Source organism: Mesocricetus auratus, unplaced genomic scaffold, assembly GCF_017639785.1.
Source record: "Mesocricetus auratus isolate SY011 unplaced genomic scaffold, BCM_Maur_2.0 Super-Scaffold_100006, whole genome shotgun sequence".
Taxonomy (NCBI): domain Eukaryota; kingdom Metazoa; phylum Chordata; class Mammalia; order Rodentia; family Cricetidae; genus Mesocricetus; species Mesocricetus auratus.
The window spans coordinates 17,390,865-17,406,042 of record NW_024429190.1 but is presented as its reverse complement, the minus strand read 5'-3'; the positions used below and the strand labels follow the sequence as shown (position 1 = coordinate 17,406,042).

Here is a 15,178-nt window from a genome sequence, read left to right as displayed (position 1 = left end):
TTCCAAAACTCTGTGTGAAGATTGCCTGTGTGTTTGTACCCCGCAGTGCCACACTTTTATATTTTAATTGTCACATACAATGATCTGCATCAGTGGAGTGCAGTGTGATAATATACATGTAACATGTGATGTGGGTACCGTCACATTGTCACCTCTGTGAGTTAGGAAAGTTCAGACTCATCTGGTTGCTCTGAAATATATGAATTGTCAGCAACAGTGACCCTGATGCACTGTGGAATGTGAGGTCTAATTCCTCAAAGCTCAGATATTTCATGTGGTTGTTTTTCCCATTGAAAGTGGGCCATAGTCCTTCAGGAGATGCTTATTAATCTGTCTCAAGGTATCAAAAGTCTAATTACCTCAAAGCTGAAGAATAGGAATTAAGTGATAGTGTCTGTCTGTCCAAGCATTTGTCTATTTGTCCATCTAGTCACCCACCATCCATACACACACACATGTATATATGCATGCATATATACAGCCACCCATCTATCAGTCTGTCCATCTGCCTATCCATCCAGACATCCATTTACCCACTCACCCATTCGTTCGTTCATTCATTCATTCATTCATCTCTCCATGAATCCACCCATCTATAAATCTGCACATTCATCCATTCATTAAATTATTTCATCTATTCATCCATCCATACTCCACATATCTATGCATAAGTGCATGTTCCGTCCACTTATCTACCTACCTATACATACTGTGCTAGCTAGTTTCATATCAGCTAGAGCCATTTGGGAAGCAGAACCCTCCACTGAGAACTCCTCCCACCCCCCCCAACCCCCGCGCGCCAGATTGGCCAGTGGGAAAGCCTATGGGGCATTTTCTTAGTTGGTAATTGGTGTTGGAGAGCAAACCCATTGTAGGTGGTGATAATCCTGGCAGGGTCCTGGGGTGTATAAGACAACAGAATGAGCAAGCCTTGCAAAGCAAGGCAGTATGTAGTGTTCCTTGATGACCTCTGCATCAGTTCTTTCCCTGACTTCTCTCAATGACAGGCTGTAATATTTAAGGTGAAATTGACTCTTTCCTCCCCAAGTTGCTTTGATCATGGCATTTATTGCAGCAAAAGAAAAGAAACTATGACACATATATGCATACATACATTCATGTCGGCCTTCATCAATACATTCATACTATGTACACACACACATTCATTCCTCCATCCTCCATCATCCCACCCATCTGTCCATTCACCTATTCTCTGCCTGCCCACCATTCTATTCATCCATCCATGCGCCCATCCATTCCTCAATTCTGTTTATCCTTGCATCCACCATTTACCAACCCACCCACCTACCCATCCATCCTTCCTGCAAGGATCCAAACCGACCTGCCATGGTTCTTTCCTGTGACCACTGCTGCAGGTGGAATGTGACATTTTGGAGACTCATGACTGTCTGTCCTTAACATGGCAGAAAACTCACTGTGCCACTCACTCTCTTTTCTTTGCAGGAGTATGAGGCATCCTTGAGCGGCAACATCACGGCATTTGCACTGAAAGCCAGGGTTGTCTATCCCATCAACCAGAAGTTCCGGGTGAGCACTCCAAGTGCCATCTTAGCTTTGACGTTTACTCCATAACATGCTGGGTTCCCTGGGAGGATAGGGACCAGATGTGGGTTTCTACCCTATCTGAAAGTTTGGTGTGTGATAGATCAAAACATGAAAGCTGACCTATTCTGTGTGGGCACACGGGTACCACAAAAAGGTCAGGAATTACAGCTGCTTGATCTTCAAGGATGACAGACAGCTACCAAACAGTGGGATGCTATCCTCTCTCTGGGTGCCTCAGACCCCAACTTCTGTCTCTATCCATATGGCTCAGAGCTAATGCCAGACACTATACTTCTCAGACACTTATATGGGGATAAGGGATTATCATACAGTTGGCATTTCCAATTTGTGTCATTACTGGAAGGTGAATGGACTGTTCAAGGTCACGTGCAGGAGGAGACCAACTCTACCCTCCACATGTGGCAACATGACTGTGAGCAGGGCCCATTGGCTGGAGTATCTATGCAGAAGGCAGTCAATCGGAGGGAAGAGCTGAGCCCGTGGGGTATCCTATGGACAGTGTCCTAGTCAAGAGTCTTTGGGAAAGGACCGGCATTCTGACACTCAGGAAGATACGCTCTGAGTCTCTAGGGTGCCATTCTGACTCCTGACTCAGCCTTTCACGTATGGCCCTTTCTTGCTGTGCTGTGAAATGGGGGAGGGGTGCTTCTGCCTCACCAGCTGTTTGGACTTCAGCAAGGCAGTGTGTGGCAGGGCTCAGAACCATGGTTTGCTCAGTCAGCGACTTCCTGCACCAGAGGGTGTTCCCCGACTCTCCCTGTGGAAGCCTTATGATGAGCAGCATCTGGTTGTGCTGCTGGAGTTGTTAGGGTCAGAGCCTGGGCCAGGGTAGGCCAACAACTGAGCTTACCCACCCTCAGGAAGCCAGATAAAGACACAACAGTAGTGAAAAACAGAGAAAGGAAATGTATTCAATGTGGTCACACTGGGAAGGGAGGTAAAGAGATCCAATCTCTCTCTCTCTCTCTCTCTCTCTCTCTCTCTCTCTCTCTCTCTCTCTCTCTCTCTCTCTCTGTCTCTCTCTCTCTCTCTCTCACACACACACACACACACACACACACACACACAGTGGGACTGGGAGAAACCTAAACCTCTGCTAGGCCAGTAACATCAGTTTCATTTATGGCTGACTGGCCTGTTCCCCAGCACATTGTGAAAAGCTTACTCAGCTCCTTGCCTTCTGTCAGGTGGATGGAAGGCACATGTGTATCAATATGGCTGTGGTCAGCTGAGCAGCCCAAGGTGTTGCTCTGTTGCTGGGTTGCTATAGGTTCCCTGGGAGGCAAGCCCTACAAAGGCAGATCCCAACAGGACAGCTCAATCTAGAAAGTCCCAGAAACAAGACATGAGGAGGTCTGGAGCAGGGGCCAGCTCAGTCTGTGTAGGCTTGGCAGCAGGTGACAGGGCTCAACAGAGAACTGAGCTCTTGCAGTTGTTCCAGGGACCAGACCTTGGCTAGTGTCACCTTGTGCTTAGTTAGGAGACATGAGCCTGTGAGTGGGCAGTGGGAGCCATCAAGGCTTATGACAAGAATGACCTTCATCATGGCAGGTGCTTAGCACACATAGTCAAAGGGGTGCCTGGAGTTGAGCCAGCCATAGAAGAGACAAGAGAGGGAAGGCTGCTCTCCAGTGGTCATCATGGTCTAGGCAGATGGGAGCATTGACTACCAAGGTGTTTAGGGATAGATTCTAATGGCTCTAGAGTAGGAGTCTGGTACAGAGGGCTGGCCTCATGGAAACAATTGTGAGAACAGATGAGCCATGATTCAGTCCCTCAGGTGTGGGTTTGACCATGGCCCTGGGGCAGAAGCTTGGTCTGGGAGCACTCACTCCAATGGTCATCTCAGTCAGGTCTCCTTCTGTTCCCAGCCCCTGGCTGATGGATCCTCCCACCCGTCGCTGCATGAAAACCTGACCCAGGCAGCAGCCATCCTGCCACACCTACCCCACCAGCCAGCAGAGGCGTCACCGGCCAGCAGCTTGGGCAGCCTGAGCCAGCCTGGCAAGGAGGACGGCAGCTCCTCCTCCAGCACGCACTCAGCCTACAGTGACGACAGGCTCCTCCAGTGTGCCTTCCTCCGGGTGGGCAGCTTCCCCGAGGTTCTGGCCTGTGAGAGGTGAGGAGCAATCTCGGGACACTGAAACTGCAGTGGGTGATGGGAAACAGGTCCAGAAAAGTCAAATGACTCAGCCATGGACACACAGAAGCAGCGTCAGAGCTGGGGACCAGCACCTTTACCATCGGCCACGTGGTATGGATCAATACTGAGTTTACAGAGTCAAGCCTGAGCCCTGGAGAGAGGTGACAGGGGAGAGGTGTTTAAATACTGATGCATTCCATAAATTATAGTGCAGCCAACACCCTGAGAGTTTGGGTAAAGCTTTCAGCACCTGCAAAAATTGTTCAAGGAACTCGAGGGCCTGATCCCTGTTGCTCATTACTATACCTCTGTTGCATGGCAAGGAACTGGACCAGGTTTGGGGATCCATAAACATCGGGCAATATTTCCCCTACTTTGTAAAAAGACACAGAAGGCTGAGTAGCTTGCCAAGTTCACACCACAGTGCGTGATGAGCCAGGTGTGAGTGATGAGCCGCTTTATCTCCGGGGTTCGGGTGCCATGTCACCAGCCTCACTGTGGTCCTCTGACAGGGGTTATGATTGGCAGCTATTGTCAGGTCTCTGTTCTAGGAATCTCTGGATGCATTAGTTACTTTTCTATTATTCAGTGATACATGATCAAGGCAACTTATAGAAGAAAGAGTTCATTGGGCCTTGTAGTTCCAGAGGATTAGAGTCCATGACCACCATGGTTGAGAGCATGCCAGGCAGGTTTGTCAACTGGAACAATAGATTTGCATCCTTATTTGCAGGTAGGAGGCAGAGAGAAAAGTAACTAGGAATGATGTGGGCTTCTGAAACTCTAAGTGTGCTCCTGGTGACATACCTCACCCAACAAGGCCATATCTTCTAATGCTTCACAAACAATCCCACCAATTGGGGTCCAAGTATTCTCATTCAAACCACCACAACAGAGGACAGCCCCAACCTAAGAATGAGGGACTTGGAGCCTGTTGCCAGGGAAGATGTCCCTGGGCTGAGGGAGACTAGCATGGACCACATTCTCGCATTTGCACTTACAGAATTGTGGGGATGGGTGTTTTCATCCAAATGCGTTTGTCTGTGAGAAAGGAAAGGGTCCCCAAGGCTAACTATGTCTGTGCTTAATAGCTATGGCCCTCTGCTCTCAGAGTCCCTTCCTTGCCTGTCTGTGGCTTTCTCTCTGGGTGAATTTGTCTCCAGTATATCTGGAATAAATCTGTGTCCTTACAGTCGCTGTTCCCTCAGCTCAGGCTTCCTGCAGCAGTGTGGACTTCTCTAATGCTGAGTGTGGGGGGATCATGAGCTAGGGGATAGAGACACCACAAAGGCCTAGTGAGACCAGTGTCCTTTCCTCATGCTGGCTTCTTACCCTTTGACCCCTGTCTGCTTCTCTCTGGTGGCTCAGTGCGGATATTGACCTGTGTGTTGGCAGCCTTCACCTGAAAGACCTGCTTCGGGTAGACACAGCACTGAGACAGGAGAAGCACCTGGTAGGTGGAGCCATTTGATTTCTCCTCCTGACCTGGGGACCAGATGGGCATATGGGACTCCCTGTGTGCACAGAGCCCTGGATGTATGAAGGGTGCAGACATGGGTGAAAACAGATAGGGAAACGGGAGTGGTGAGGTGAGGTCTGGGCGCTGGGTGTGGTGAAGCATCCATTGCTGCTGATAGGACATGGCCTTCCACTTATATGGGGCAGGAGCCGTCTGGAGATGAGCTCATGCTCAGGCCACATCTGCTGAGACACAGGGTAGGGAGAGCACTGTGCGAGGGAAAGACACTAAGTCAGGAGCTACCCTTAACAACAGCAGCATACATCAGGCTGTGGGGAGATCAGACACTGCACGAAACAATGAGGGAGTAGAAAACTGTATGACTGATTCTTAGAAAACCAAGTTTGTGATGCCCAGAGGACCAGTGGCTCTTCCCTGGTTATCTATCCCAGAGAGACCATGTTGGCACCAGCCCCTGTGTGACTGTTCACCACAGTGGGGTACATGATGATATCTGGCTAATAGACTCCTGGAGTGGAGTGGCTAGACACCATGGAGATGGCACCCTCTAGGATTCCCTGGGGATCCCCCATTCTGGAAGGGACCTTCTTGGTTTATTGAGCATCTCCTTCTGTGGAGACAGGGGTCTTGGAAGGCTCTGCACATCCCAATTCTTTTGAGGTATCTCTAACTCTCTTACAAGGAAGCAAGTCTCCATGTAGAAATTGGGGCCGTAAAGGGCTCTGCACAATGTAGGCACCGAGGAAATAGTGTGAGGACAGGAGGGTCAGTGTGGAGAGAAGAAAGAGAGGAAGGTAGAAAGGAGGGGAGAAGCAAGGAGGAAAGAAAGGAAGGTGAGAAATATTCTTTAGAAGCTTCATAGAACCTGGTCCAGCACAGACCATTGCCGTGATACATAATCTTTTCATATATGGATCCCTTCGTTCAGAAATAACTATATCAGAGGAAGTGGGCACTTCTCAGATGTTTCTCTCATCACTTCCCTTCTGCCAACAGATGTTCATCCAGATTCTTAGAGCATGCCTCCTGGACCTTTTTCCTAAAAAGAAGCCCGATGATGAATTATACCAGAAGATCCTTTCAAAACAAGAGCATGTAAGTCTTTAGCCTGTATCTCATGTTAATCCAGTAAATTGTTTATAATAAAGCATATCATGTCATGCAAAAAATATTTTCCTTTAATGCATAAAATGGTTTTTATAATACACATTTGAGTGCAGTGTGATCTCATGTGAAAATGTGTGTGCATATTTTGGGTCCTGGAACCCTGACTAAGGCTAGCAAGGGGATGAAGAAAGGACAGACACATACAGGAAAGCTGGGATCAGATGGGAATATGCTCACTCAGATGGAGGACACCTATTACCTCCAGCAACCCGGAACCTCAGCATATTTATTAGGTACAGCGGAGGAGGGGAGGCTGGTAGTCTCAGTAGGGGGTATCTGTAAGTGAGTAGTCCCAGCATTACAGCTAGCTCGTGAAGAAGCTGGCCCCACAGCTCCTTGGTTACCGGGGAGCACAGCTCCAGAGAAGCAAGAACCATTCTTCCCCTCCACACTGGGGTTTGAAGGAGCCACTCAGAGTACCCCGTGATCCTTCCTTTCTAAGCATGGAGTGAGATACACATCTAGAAATGCTGTCAGCCTGGAGGACGTTGCTTCCTAATACCAAATCCAAGAACTGGCACAGTTGCCCCCCTAATCACAAGAAGATCTGGACCACATGAGATGCCCCCCACAGATGCGGGATCTGTGCTACAGGTTCACTGAGCTGAGACCACACTGGACCAGTAGCTTCCTGTGAAGATGGTGCCCCAGAGAGAAAGAGGTGTGGCAAGCTAGGCTGCACTTCCTACTCTTGAACCCACTAAAGACTTACCACTTCCTCCTTGAGGTGTAGCGAATAATCTATCCCCATGGAAGCCTTATGAGTGAAGAAGGAATATTCCCGCCCAGCCTCTAGAACACACAGCATTTCTATGAGTTTGTAATGGCTGAAAGACATGATTCAGTTGTTTGCTAAGTACTAACTATAGTTTCATGAGGACAGGGCATGTAGAAGAAAATCACCCTTCATTCTCGATGCCCAATGTTTAATGGAGTAAAAGAGTTTTTACTCTTATGCCTTTATGTGTATGGATGCACGGTGTGGGTGAAGAAACTCAGATTTCTAGCTTACACAGCATGGCTTTCCCTCACAGAACCGTGTCTCCGGCCCAGCATTAAACCCTAAGGTTGTGCCCAGAACTTCTCATTATTGTTAAGATGTATTTTTAAAGATATTTGTCAAAAATGTAAGAACATTTATTCTAGAATTTTTATGAGTTTTTTTCATTGTTTACTTGTTCTCACCCTAAGGTTGTGCCCAGAACTTCTCATTATTGTTAAGATGTATTTTTAAAAGATATTTGTCAAAAATATAAAAACATTTACTCTAGAATTTTTATGAGGTTTTTCATTGTTTACTTGTTCTCCTACCTCACCCCAGGATTTGGAGGAGTTAGAAAAGGGACTTCAGGCCAGATTGGCGAACACAGAAATGTTGGGCATCGGTGACTCTGGCTACGTCTCCCTGGCAGATGTGGAGAGGAAGGAGAGAGAGCTCTCGGAACAACTCATCGACAATGTAGGTGATGCCCTCTCTTCCCATGGGGATCTTGGTTTCTGCAACAGTGACATTGCGAGATTAAAGAGGTGACACTGTCATGCTCATCCCAAGGCAGAGACCCAGTTTCTGATGTTCAGTAGCAGAGGAATGATAGTTAGAGAGTGGAGATTTACAGAAGAAGTTTTTATCCATTTACATTTTCAGCTGACTGTATCACTGAAAGCAATGATGCCTGTAAATCCTCAGTGTCACTACCGCTCCACAGTAGAGCGGACTCTATGAGCATCTCCAACCCTCAGTGTCAGGAAACATGCTTCTCATGCCACAGGAGTGGGATTCCTTGGAATATTCTTTTCTCTTTTTGACTCATTGGCCTCCTGGCCATGGATCTGTAGGAAGCAGATGTGTTCTTGGCACCTCCTGTGCTAGGCTGGGTGGATTGAGATTTGCTTGAGCGTGGCCTTGCCCAAGAGACTTGGGGACAGCCACAGTGAGCAAGGAGGACCACCTGGCACCCATGCTGCTATGGAAAGGTGCTAGGGGAGGTTGAGAATGATTGAGGGGCATGTCTGAAAAGGCTCCTTAGAGGGCCATAGAGAGGTCAACGAGAAGGGATGCTGACCCATATGTGAGCAGACACAAGCCAGGGAAAGCTGGGAGGCTGGAAGGCAACTTAGAGAAGGGTTTATTTGTACTTCCAGTTTCAGAGGGTCAGAGTCCTTGATGGCTAAGTGAGGGCATGGCTGCAGGAGCAAGAAGCTGAGGGTTCATATCCTGAACCACAAGGTGGAGCAGATAGAGAACTAAAAATGGCACAGGTGTTTAAACTCTCAAAGCCCTCCTCCAGTACAAGGCCACACCTCCTAAACCTCCTCAAACAGTGCCAACTGGGAACCCAACATTTAAATTCCCGAGGCTATAGGGGACATTCATTCAAGGGGCACAGTTACTTTTCTCATCTCTGTGTGTGTGTAAGGTGTTTACAGTCCAGAGGGATATGGTCCGTAGTGGGGAAGGTGTGGTTGCACGAGTGTGAGGCAGCTGGTTACACTGTATCAACGGTTAATGTTGGAGCTCCCCTCTCTTTCTCCTTTTTATTCACGCTGGTACGTCAGCCCACAAGATGGTGACACCACATTCAGGATCAGTGTGGACCTAAAGGGATATGAACCAAACATAGCCAACGACAGTCACATTCTGTGACATCTGGGTTTTGACTCGTCCCTTTGCTCTGCCTCAGGGCATGATCTACTCAGAAGTAAGCAAGAAAGGCACACAGATGACACACAGCCTGCATGCCAGGAAGGACAGCCACCAGACTTCCTGACAGCCTTGATGCTGCAGTTTAGATAGGCCACGTTATCATACTTTGAAGCCCCCAACATCCCAAGCCATGAACTGACTATTCCTGGCTCTAGTCCTGATAAGACATGGCGTGGGAAGCTGCATTTCAAAAGCAGAATGATTTCACGGTCAGCATCTTCTCTGCCATTTGGCTTTTTTTGTACTTCTGGAACGATGACTAATAGTAGCCTCCTGAGTTTTTATTTTTAGGCCATATTTAATCCTTTGGAGAGATCCTGAAACTCACAGGATCACATTGTCTCGCTTCTCATGCTCCCAAGGAGTAATTGTGACTATCTGGAATCCTTAAGCAGTGCTCCTAACTTCTTATTGGCAGCAGTGCCCTGTGTTTGCTGAAAACACCTCTGTAATTAGCGCACAGTAGCTGGGGCGGAGTAGAGGGTCTACCATAGGACACAATCACTGCCAAGATAAACTCACTTCAATTGCAGAAGGGTTGAGAATGTCTGATGGGAGTAAGGGATGAGCTGCAACTCCAGACACTGACCAGAGCTCTTTCTTGAATGAGATTTCACCATCGCCTGCTTCTCATGCTCATTTCACAGATGGGAGCTTTCTGGAAGCAGATGGAAAGCATCCAACCCATTCTCGTGGACCAGTTTAAATGTTCCAGCTCCAAGGCACGGCAACTCATGATGACTCTGACAGGACGAATGATTGCCGCTGAAGGGATGCTGCGTGATTCTCAGGACCTGCAGGCCCTGGTAACACAGGGCATGTTGTAGAGGGGCACTAGCACCCCAGAAAAGGGCAGCGAATCCGCCTGCCATCCATCCATCCATCCTGCATCTGTCACTCACATTTCCATCTTCCCTCCATCCATCCATCATCTATCCCTGTCTGCCCCATCTGTCCACTATCAATCATCCATCTATCACACCACCATCCATCATCTACCCTTTAAAAACATTTCTATTCCATTCTATGTTGTGCTGTTTTGCCTGGGTGTATGTATATATACAAGGTACGTACCTGGTACCCAAGGAGGTCAGAAGAGAATGCCAGATAGAGTTGTGGATGGTTGTGAACCACCAAGTGGGTACTGGGAACCAAAGCCAGGTCCTTTGCAAGAGCAACAAGGCAACAAGTACTCTTAACCACTGAGCCATCTCTCTAGCCCCTTGTTAATTGTATGAATATGCTCATGCTTGTGTGTGTGTGTGTGTGTGTGTGTGTGTACATGTAAGTGTAGGTGGCTACAGAGGCCATAGGTGTCATGTCCCCCTCAAGCCAGAGTTGCAGGCCATTGTGAGCCCCCTGATGTGGCTTCTGGGAATCACACTCAGGTCTTCTGGAAGATCTGTACATGTTCTTCATTGCTGAGCCATCTCTTCAGCCATCTGCCTATTTTTACACTCATCCATCCACTACCCACCATTGCATGGTGGAGGTGCTGATCAGATCAGGGTTCTCAATGATGGCTGAACATAGATACTGTTTGGACTGATGCTTGGGCTCTGGCAGGTTCCCATCTGGTGGTCAGGCTTAGGCTGACACCCAGGAGCAGAGAGGTGTGGGAGACCCAGTTCCAGAATCAGGGCTTGGCTAGAGGACAAGGGTTGAAGGGTTTGGAGTTGGACAGGACTGGGCTCTGAAGTAGCCCCCTAGAGAAGCAGGCATCCTAGTGCTAAGTGTCCAGTGGTTTATTCCAAACTCTGAAGGCATGGAGAGGCTTCCATCCCTGCCTAAGATGCATATGGGGAGAGAGGAAGTTCACTGTGTTTGGAGTGGAGTGTGGAATTGGAGCCCATTACCTCCTCCACAAAGGCAGAGTCCTGATGACCAGCCAGTGTCACATGTCTCCATACAGGACGCCCTTGAGAGAACAATGGGTCGAGCCCACATGGCAAGAATGGTAGAGTTCCTGAGGACCCAGATCCAGGAGGAGACAAAGTGTCGGCTAGCTGCCATCTCCCATGGCCTGGAACTGCTGACTATCCAGGGACAACTGTCTGGGAGACAGAAGGAGGAACTTCTGACCCAGCAGCACAAGGCCTTCTGGGAGGAGGCAGAATGCTTTGGCAAGGGTAAGCTAGTGAACCAGAGTTGGAGACCTGGGATAGTATGGCCCTGACAATAAGTCAGGACTGTCTTCCCTTCTGGTCCTGGGGATGGGCTGCCGCTGCCCAGCCTCCCTCCCTGTAGAACAGAGTGATCAGAGTCTGTGTGAGATCAGGGCCATTGTCTATTCTCAGTGACTCAGGCTGACCAGACCCTGGTTTCAAGGCAGGACCACCTGGAATTCAAAGGAGCAGAGGAAGGGAGAGGGCGTCAACCAGGATGGACATAGAAATGCCCAGGGGTGATCCGTGCTGACCACATGCAGCCCCAGCCATGACCAGCCGAAGGGCTTTCTAGTGAGGGTGAATCAGGTCAGCGTGGGTGGAGCGAAGCTACACAGGCTCCCCATGCCTGCTCCTGCCCACAGGGCCAGCTAGAGGTAGACTAGGTGAGTTCAAGATCCTTGGGGTCACCATCAGTGAGACCTGTACAAGAAGACAGGTCTGTGACCTGCGGAGAAGGGCCGGCCTGGTAGGTCTCAGGAGCAGTTCAGCGTGGTCCTGCTAGAGAGTCACCTCCTGTTCTGTGTTCTTCCCAATCCCAGAATTCATGCAGCGGGGCAAAGACCTGGTTCAGGCATCGCTGGCTCGTCTGGCAGAGGTGACGTCAGAGCTCACACACCTCCAGGAAGAAGAGCGGAAAAGTTTCCTGACTGATTCCCAGCTGACCTCAGACCCGGGGGAGTTCCTCAAGGTGACTCTTCCCTAGTCTATCTCCAGTCCTTTGCCCTTGCAAGTTGAGCCTGTTCCATTAGACCAGACTTCAACTCAGGCCTCCCCGTGCCAGGCTGGTGACCGTGGCCCATTCCCTCAGTCTCTGTTCCTGCCTCCTCTTTCGTGTGCCAGTGCTGCGTGTGCGTCCCGGGCTGGGGTGCTGAGAGAATGCAGGGAATCTGTAGCAAACATACCTGAATAGTGGCTCACGGGGCACACAGTGTGTAAGACCCACGCCTTTCTCAGAACTGCCCTCAGCCATGGGAGCTGAGCAGGCCTCAGCTCTGGCCAGGCAAGTGGTCAGGTCCAGGGAGGCGGTTCTCCTAGAAAGCAACCAGGGTCTCAGTAGGAAGAGGACAGGGGGCTGTGGGAGGACAGGAAGTGATGTGCCAACTTTCTGGGGAGGAAAGGAGCAGGAGGGAACCAGTGGGGCAGTCTGGGCCCACAGTGCAGCACAGGACCACGGGAAATGCAGTGGGGAGCAGCACTAGTGAGGCAATTGAGAGCAAGGACCCGCCCACACGGCATAGGCAGACTCTCTGCTCCACGTGAGCTCTAGTTAGCGCCATGCCCAGGGCTCAGGAATATGCCCTAACAGGGTGGGACTTACTCTGTGTGAGAAGATTGACTACGGTTAGAGGAAGACAGGACTCAGCTCTATGTCACCCTCAGATAACTCTCTGCTCACCCTGAGCCCCCAACCATGGGAAGATGGCAGGCATCTGTGTCCGAAGATCCAGTTTAGACCGAGCAACATGGCTGGTGTCCAGGGGACAGAGAAGGCAGGGGAAGGGTGAATGAAAGCATGGGTCAAAGAAGGAAGGAACAAACACTTGGATGGATGGATGGGCGGATGAGTGGACAACAGCTCCAGCCACCTTCAGCACCCCCATTTCTAGCTCCTGCCCTTCGGTCTCATCCCACTCCCGCTCCTCACCATCCTGTAGGCAGACAGAGGGCTCTACAGCGTCCAGTGTGGCAGCTGCTGTGCAAGCATTGGCTCCCTTGGCTCCCATGTTCCCCCTAGAAACCTTCATTTTCACGGACTACCTAGACATTTCTCCTGATAGGATGGCCCCTGTACCTCCCCCTTACCATAAAAAGTCACTCTCTGTCCTTGTGTCCTGCTCTACCCCCTGGCTATGAAGAAACCTCTGATAACCTGCTCCATGTTCAGCTTGTTCTGTTGGCTCCCTGGAGACAGGGTCCAACTTCTGGATGGCAGGACCTTGCTGATTCTTGATGAACAGGCCTCTAAACACCTGTACTTAGGACCCATTGGGTATGGTAGGTCACCATCAGAGGAAGTGTCTGGAATTGTCTGGTGACAGGGCATAGGAAAGATAAAAGGGTGGCCTGGTGGACACTCCTCATGTCACTATAACAAAAGCCCAGACAGGTTTCCTGGGAGTTGGATCTGAAGTCCTGGCCTCAGACACAGTTTGCAAGCCACTGGAGCCATGAGACATCTTGGTGCCTGAGTTTTATCACAATTATATTGGGGTGGACATTCCTCCCATTAGAGATGTCAGTCAGTCCTCTGTGGGGAATTTTGCAGAAAAACCAAAGAGTGTGGTTTCCTACTGAATTCAGTTCCTGTTTTAACTGCAGGCTTTTCATGAGGTCCTGGAGAGGCAGCGGCTGACACAGAGTGACCAGGAAGAGGAAGAGGACATCAGGATCACTGAGGCCATGGCTGCACTCTGTCAAGTATGTGATTGTGTTACTGTGCTGTTGCTATGACGAAACACCTGAGAAACTGAGTTAAGAAAGAGTTGATCCTGGCTCTCAGTCCATTATGGTAGGAGAGGCACAGCATCGGAAGCATACGGCAGCTGACCACATTGCATCTGCAGTCAAGACGCAGAGAAACACGCGTGCTGATACTCAGCTTGTCTCCTTTTACTCAACCTGGGATCTCTGTTCATGGAATGGGACTGCTCACCTTTGGGGTGATTCCCCTCCTTGGTTAAGCATATCTAGAAATGTCCTCACAGACTCACTCGTAGGTGTGTCTCCCAGGTAACTCCGAGCCTGTCGAGTTGACAGTGAAAATTACAGTGGCGCAGCCAGACAGCAGAGCAGACCCCTACTCTGCATGTGTGGGAGAACCTCTTCGTCCTCCTACCCTCTGGGCTGGGACCTAGAAGCAGGGTCAGGTGGAATTTTACTTGCTGCCTGAATGATCCACAGGCAGCATCTCTGTCATGGGTTCTTTAAATCCATGTTGGAAACTGGGAGATTTGAATTTGTGCACCAAGTTAGAGCTGCCCTTTTCTCCTCACAGCTGGCTTTGAGGAAACGGGAAAAAGTGCATGAAGACACCCAGGTGCAGGGTCCCTGGGGCATGCTCATGAGGACAGAACCCAGGCTGAGGGACGGGAAAGGGGTAAAGAAAGATACTGGGAAGGAGGGATGTAACACACACCTCAGGGCTAGGCAGCCTTGTTGGAGAGGTGGCTCAAGTACCCGACTCAGGTGCCCAGCTCAGCGTCAGGCTATGACTTAACTACCTGGTCCCTCTAGCCCTGTTTCTCCACCTACGTAATGGAACATCAGTCTTCCTTCGCAGTGGTACTATGACAACTCATTGCCTGGGAGACCTTGGGACAGCAGCTGGAACTGGGGACATCCCAATCCATATTGACTCCATCGCTCAACCCTTAGTCATTAGCACAGGGAGGAGAGTGAGTGGCCCTTTGAGGTTCAGGGTGAAGGTGAACTCAGAGACAGCAGCTGTCAGTCTGAAGGAAGTGTCCCTGAGTGGACCAGGACTTGGCATTCCAGATTTAAGAGTTAGAAAGAATGCCAAGGCAGGAAGCACAGCCGTGCTGACCTGCACTGTCCAGGATTGAATCAATGTCATCAGTTCTGCAGCCTCAGTCTGTAAACTTCTTTTATTAGTTTTGGGAAATTTGGTTATTTCTCCCCTTCTACCCCAACTCTTGTGTCAGTTCTTTGGGGACAGCAGTGACCCCTGTTGAACCTCCTGGTCTCTCTGGTGCCTTCATCTTCTCCACGGTGCCCATCCTGTAGCCTCCTTGCTTTGTCCCGGGTTTCTTCTGATTTACTTTTTCAGTGCACTGATTCTCTCTTTGCTGCTTCTAGATGATGGTGCATTAAAATGGTACATTGAGTTCTTAGAACTTTTGAATTATAAAACATCCAGTTGGTTCCTTTTAAACTAAGCAACACTATTTATCATTGCAGCTCTTTGCTTA

The 15,178-nt window shown here is 49.5% G+C and overlaps 1 protein-coding gene across 5 annotated transcripts in view; it reads left to right on the top strand.

The window, feature by feature from the left end:
• The window catches only part of Evc (EvC ciliary complex subunit 1), a 37,300-nt gene that overhangs the window by 7,483 nt on the left and 14,639 nt on the right, over window positions 1–15,178 (top strand). For all 5 annotated transcript variants that reach the window (XM_040747005.1, XM_021226444.2, XM_013112531.3 and 2 more), the window contains exons 3-11: window positions 1,465–1,548; window positions 3,459–3,706; window positions 5,099–5,183; window positions 6,207–6,305; window positions 7,699–7,836; window positions 9,729–9,887; window positions 10,994–11,210; window positions 11,789–11,937; window positions 13,569–13,667. In XM_040747005.1, coding sequence (XP_040602939.1) covers window positions 1,465–1,548; window positions 3,459–3,706; window positions 5,099–5,183; window positions 6,207–6,305; window positions 7,699–7,836; window positions 9,729–9,887; window positions 10,994–11,210; window positions 11,789–11,937; window positions 13,569–13,667 — 1,278 coding nt within the window. The remainder of the gene's footprint in view (window positions 1–1,464; window positions 1,549–3,458; window positions 3,707–5,098; window positions 5,184–6,206; window positions 6,306–7,698; window positions 7,837–9,728; window positions 9,888–10,993; window positions 11,211–11,788; window positions 11,938–13,568; window positions 13,668–15,178) is intronic.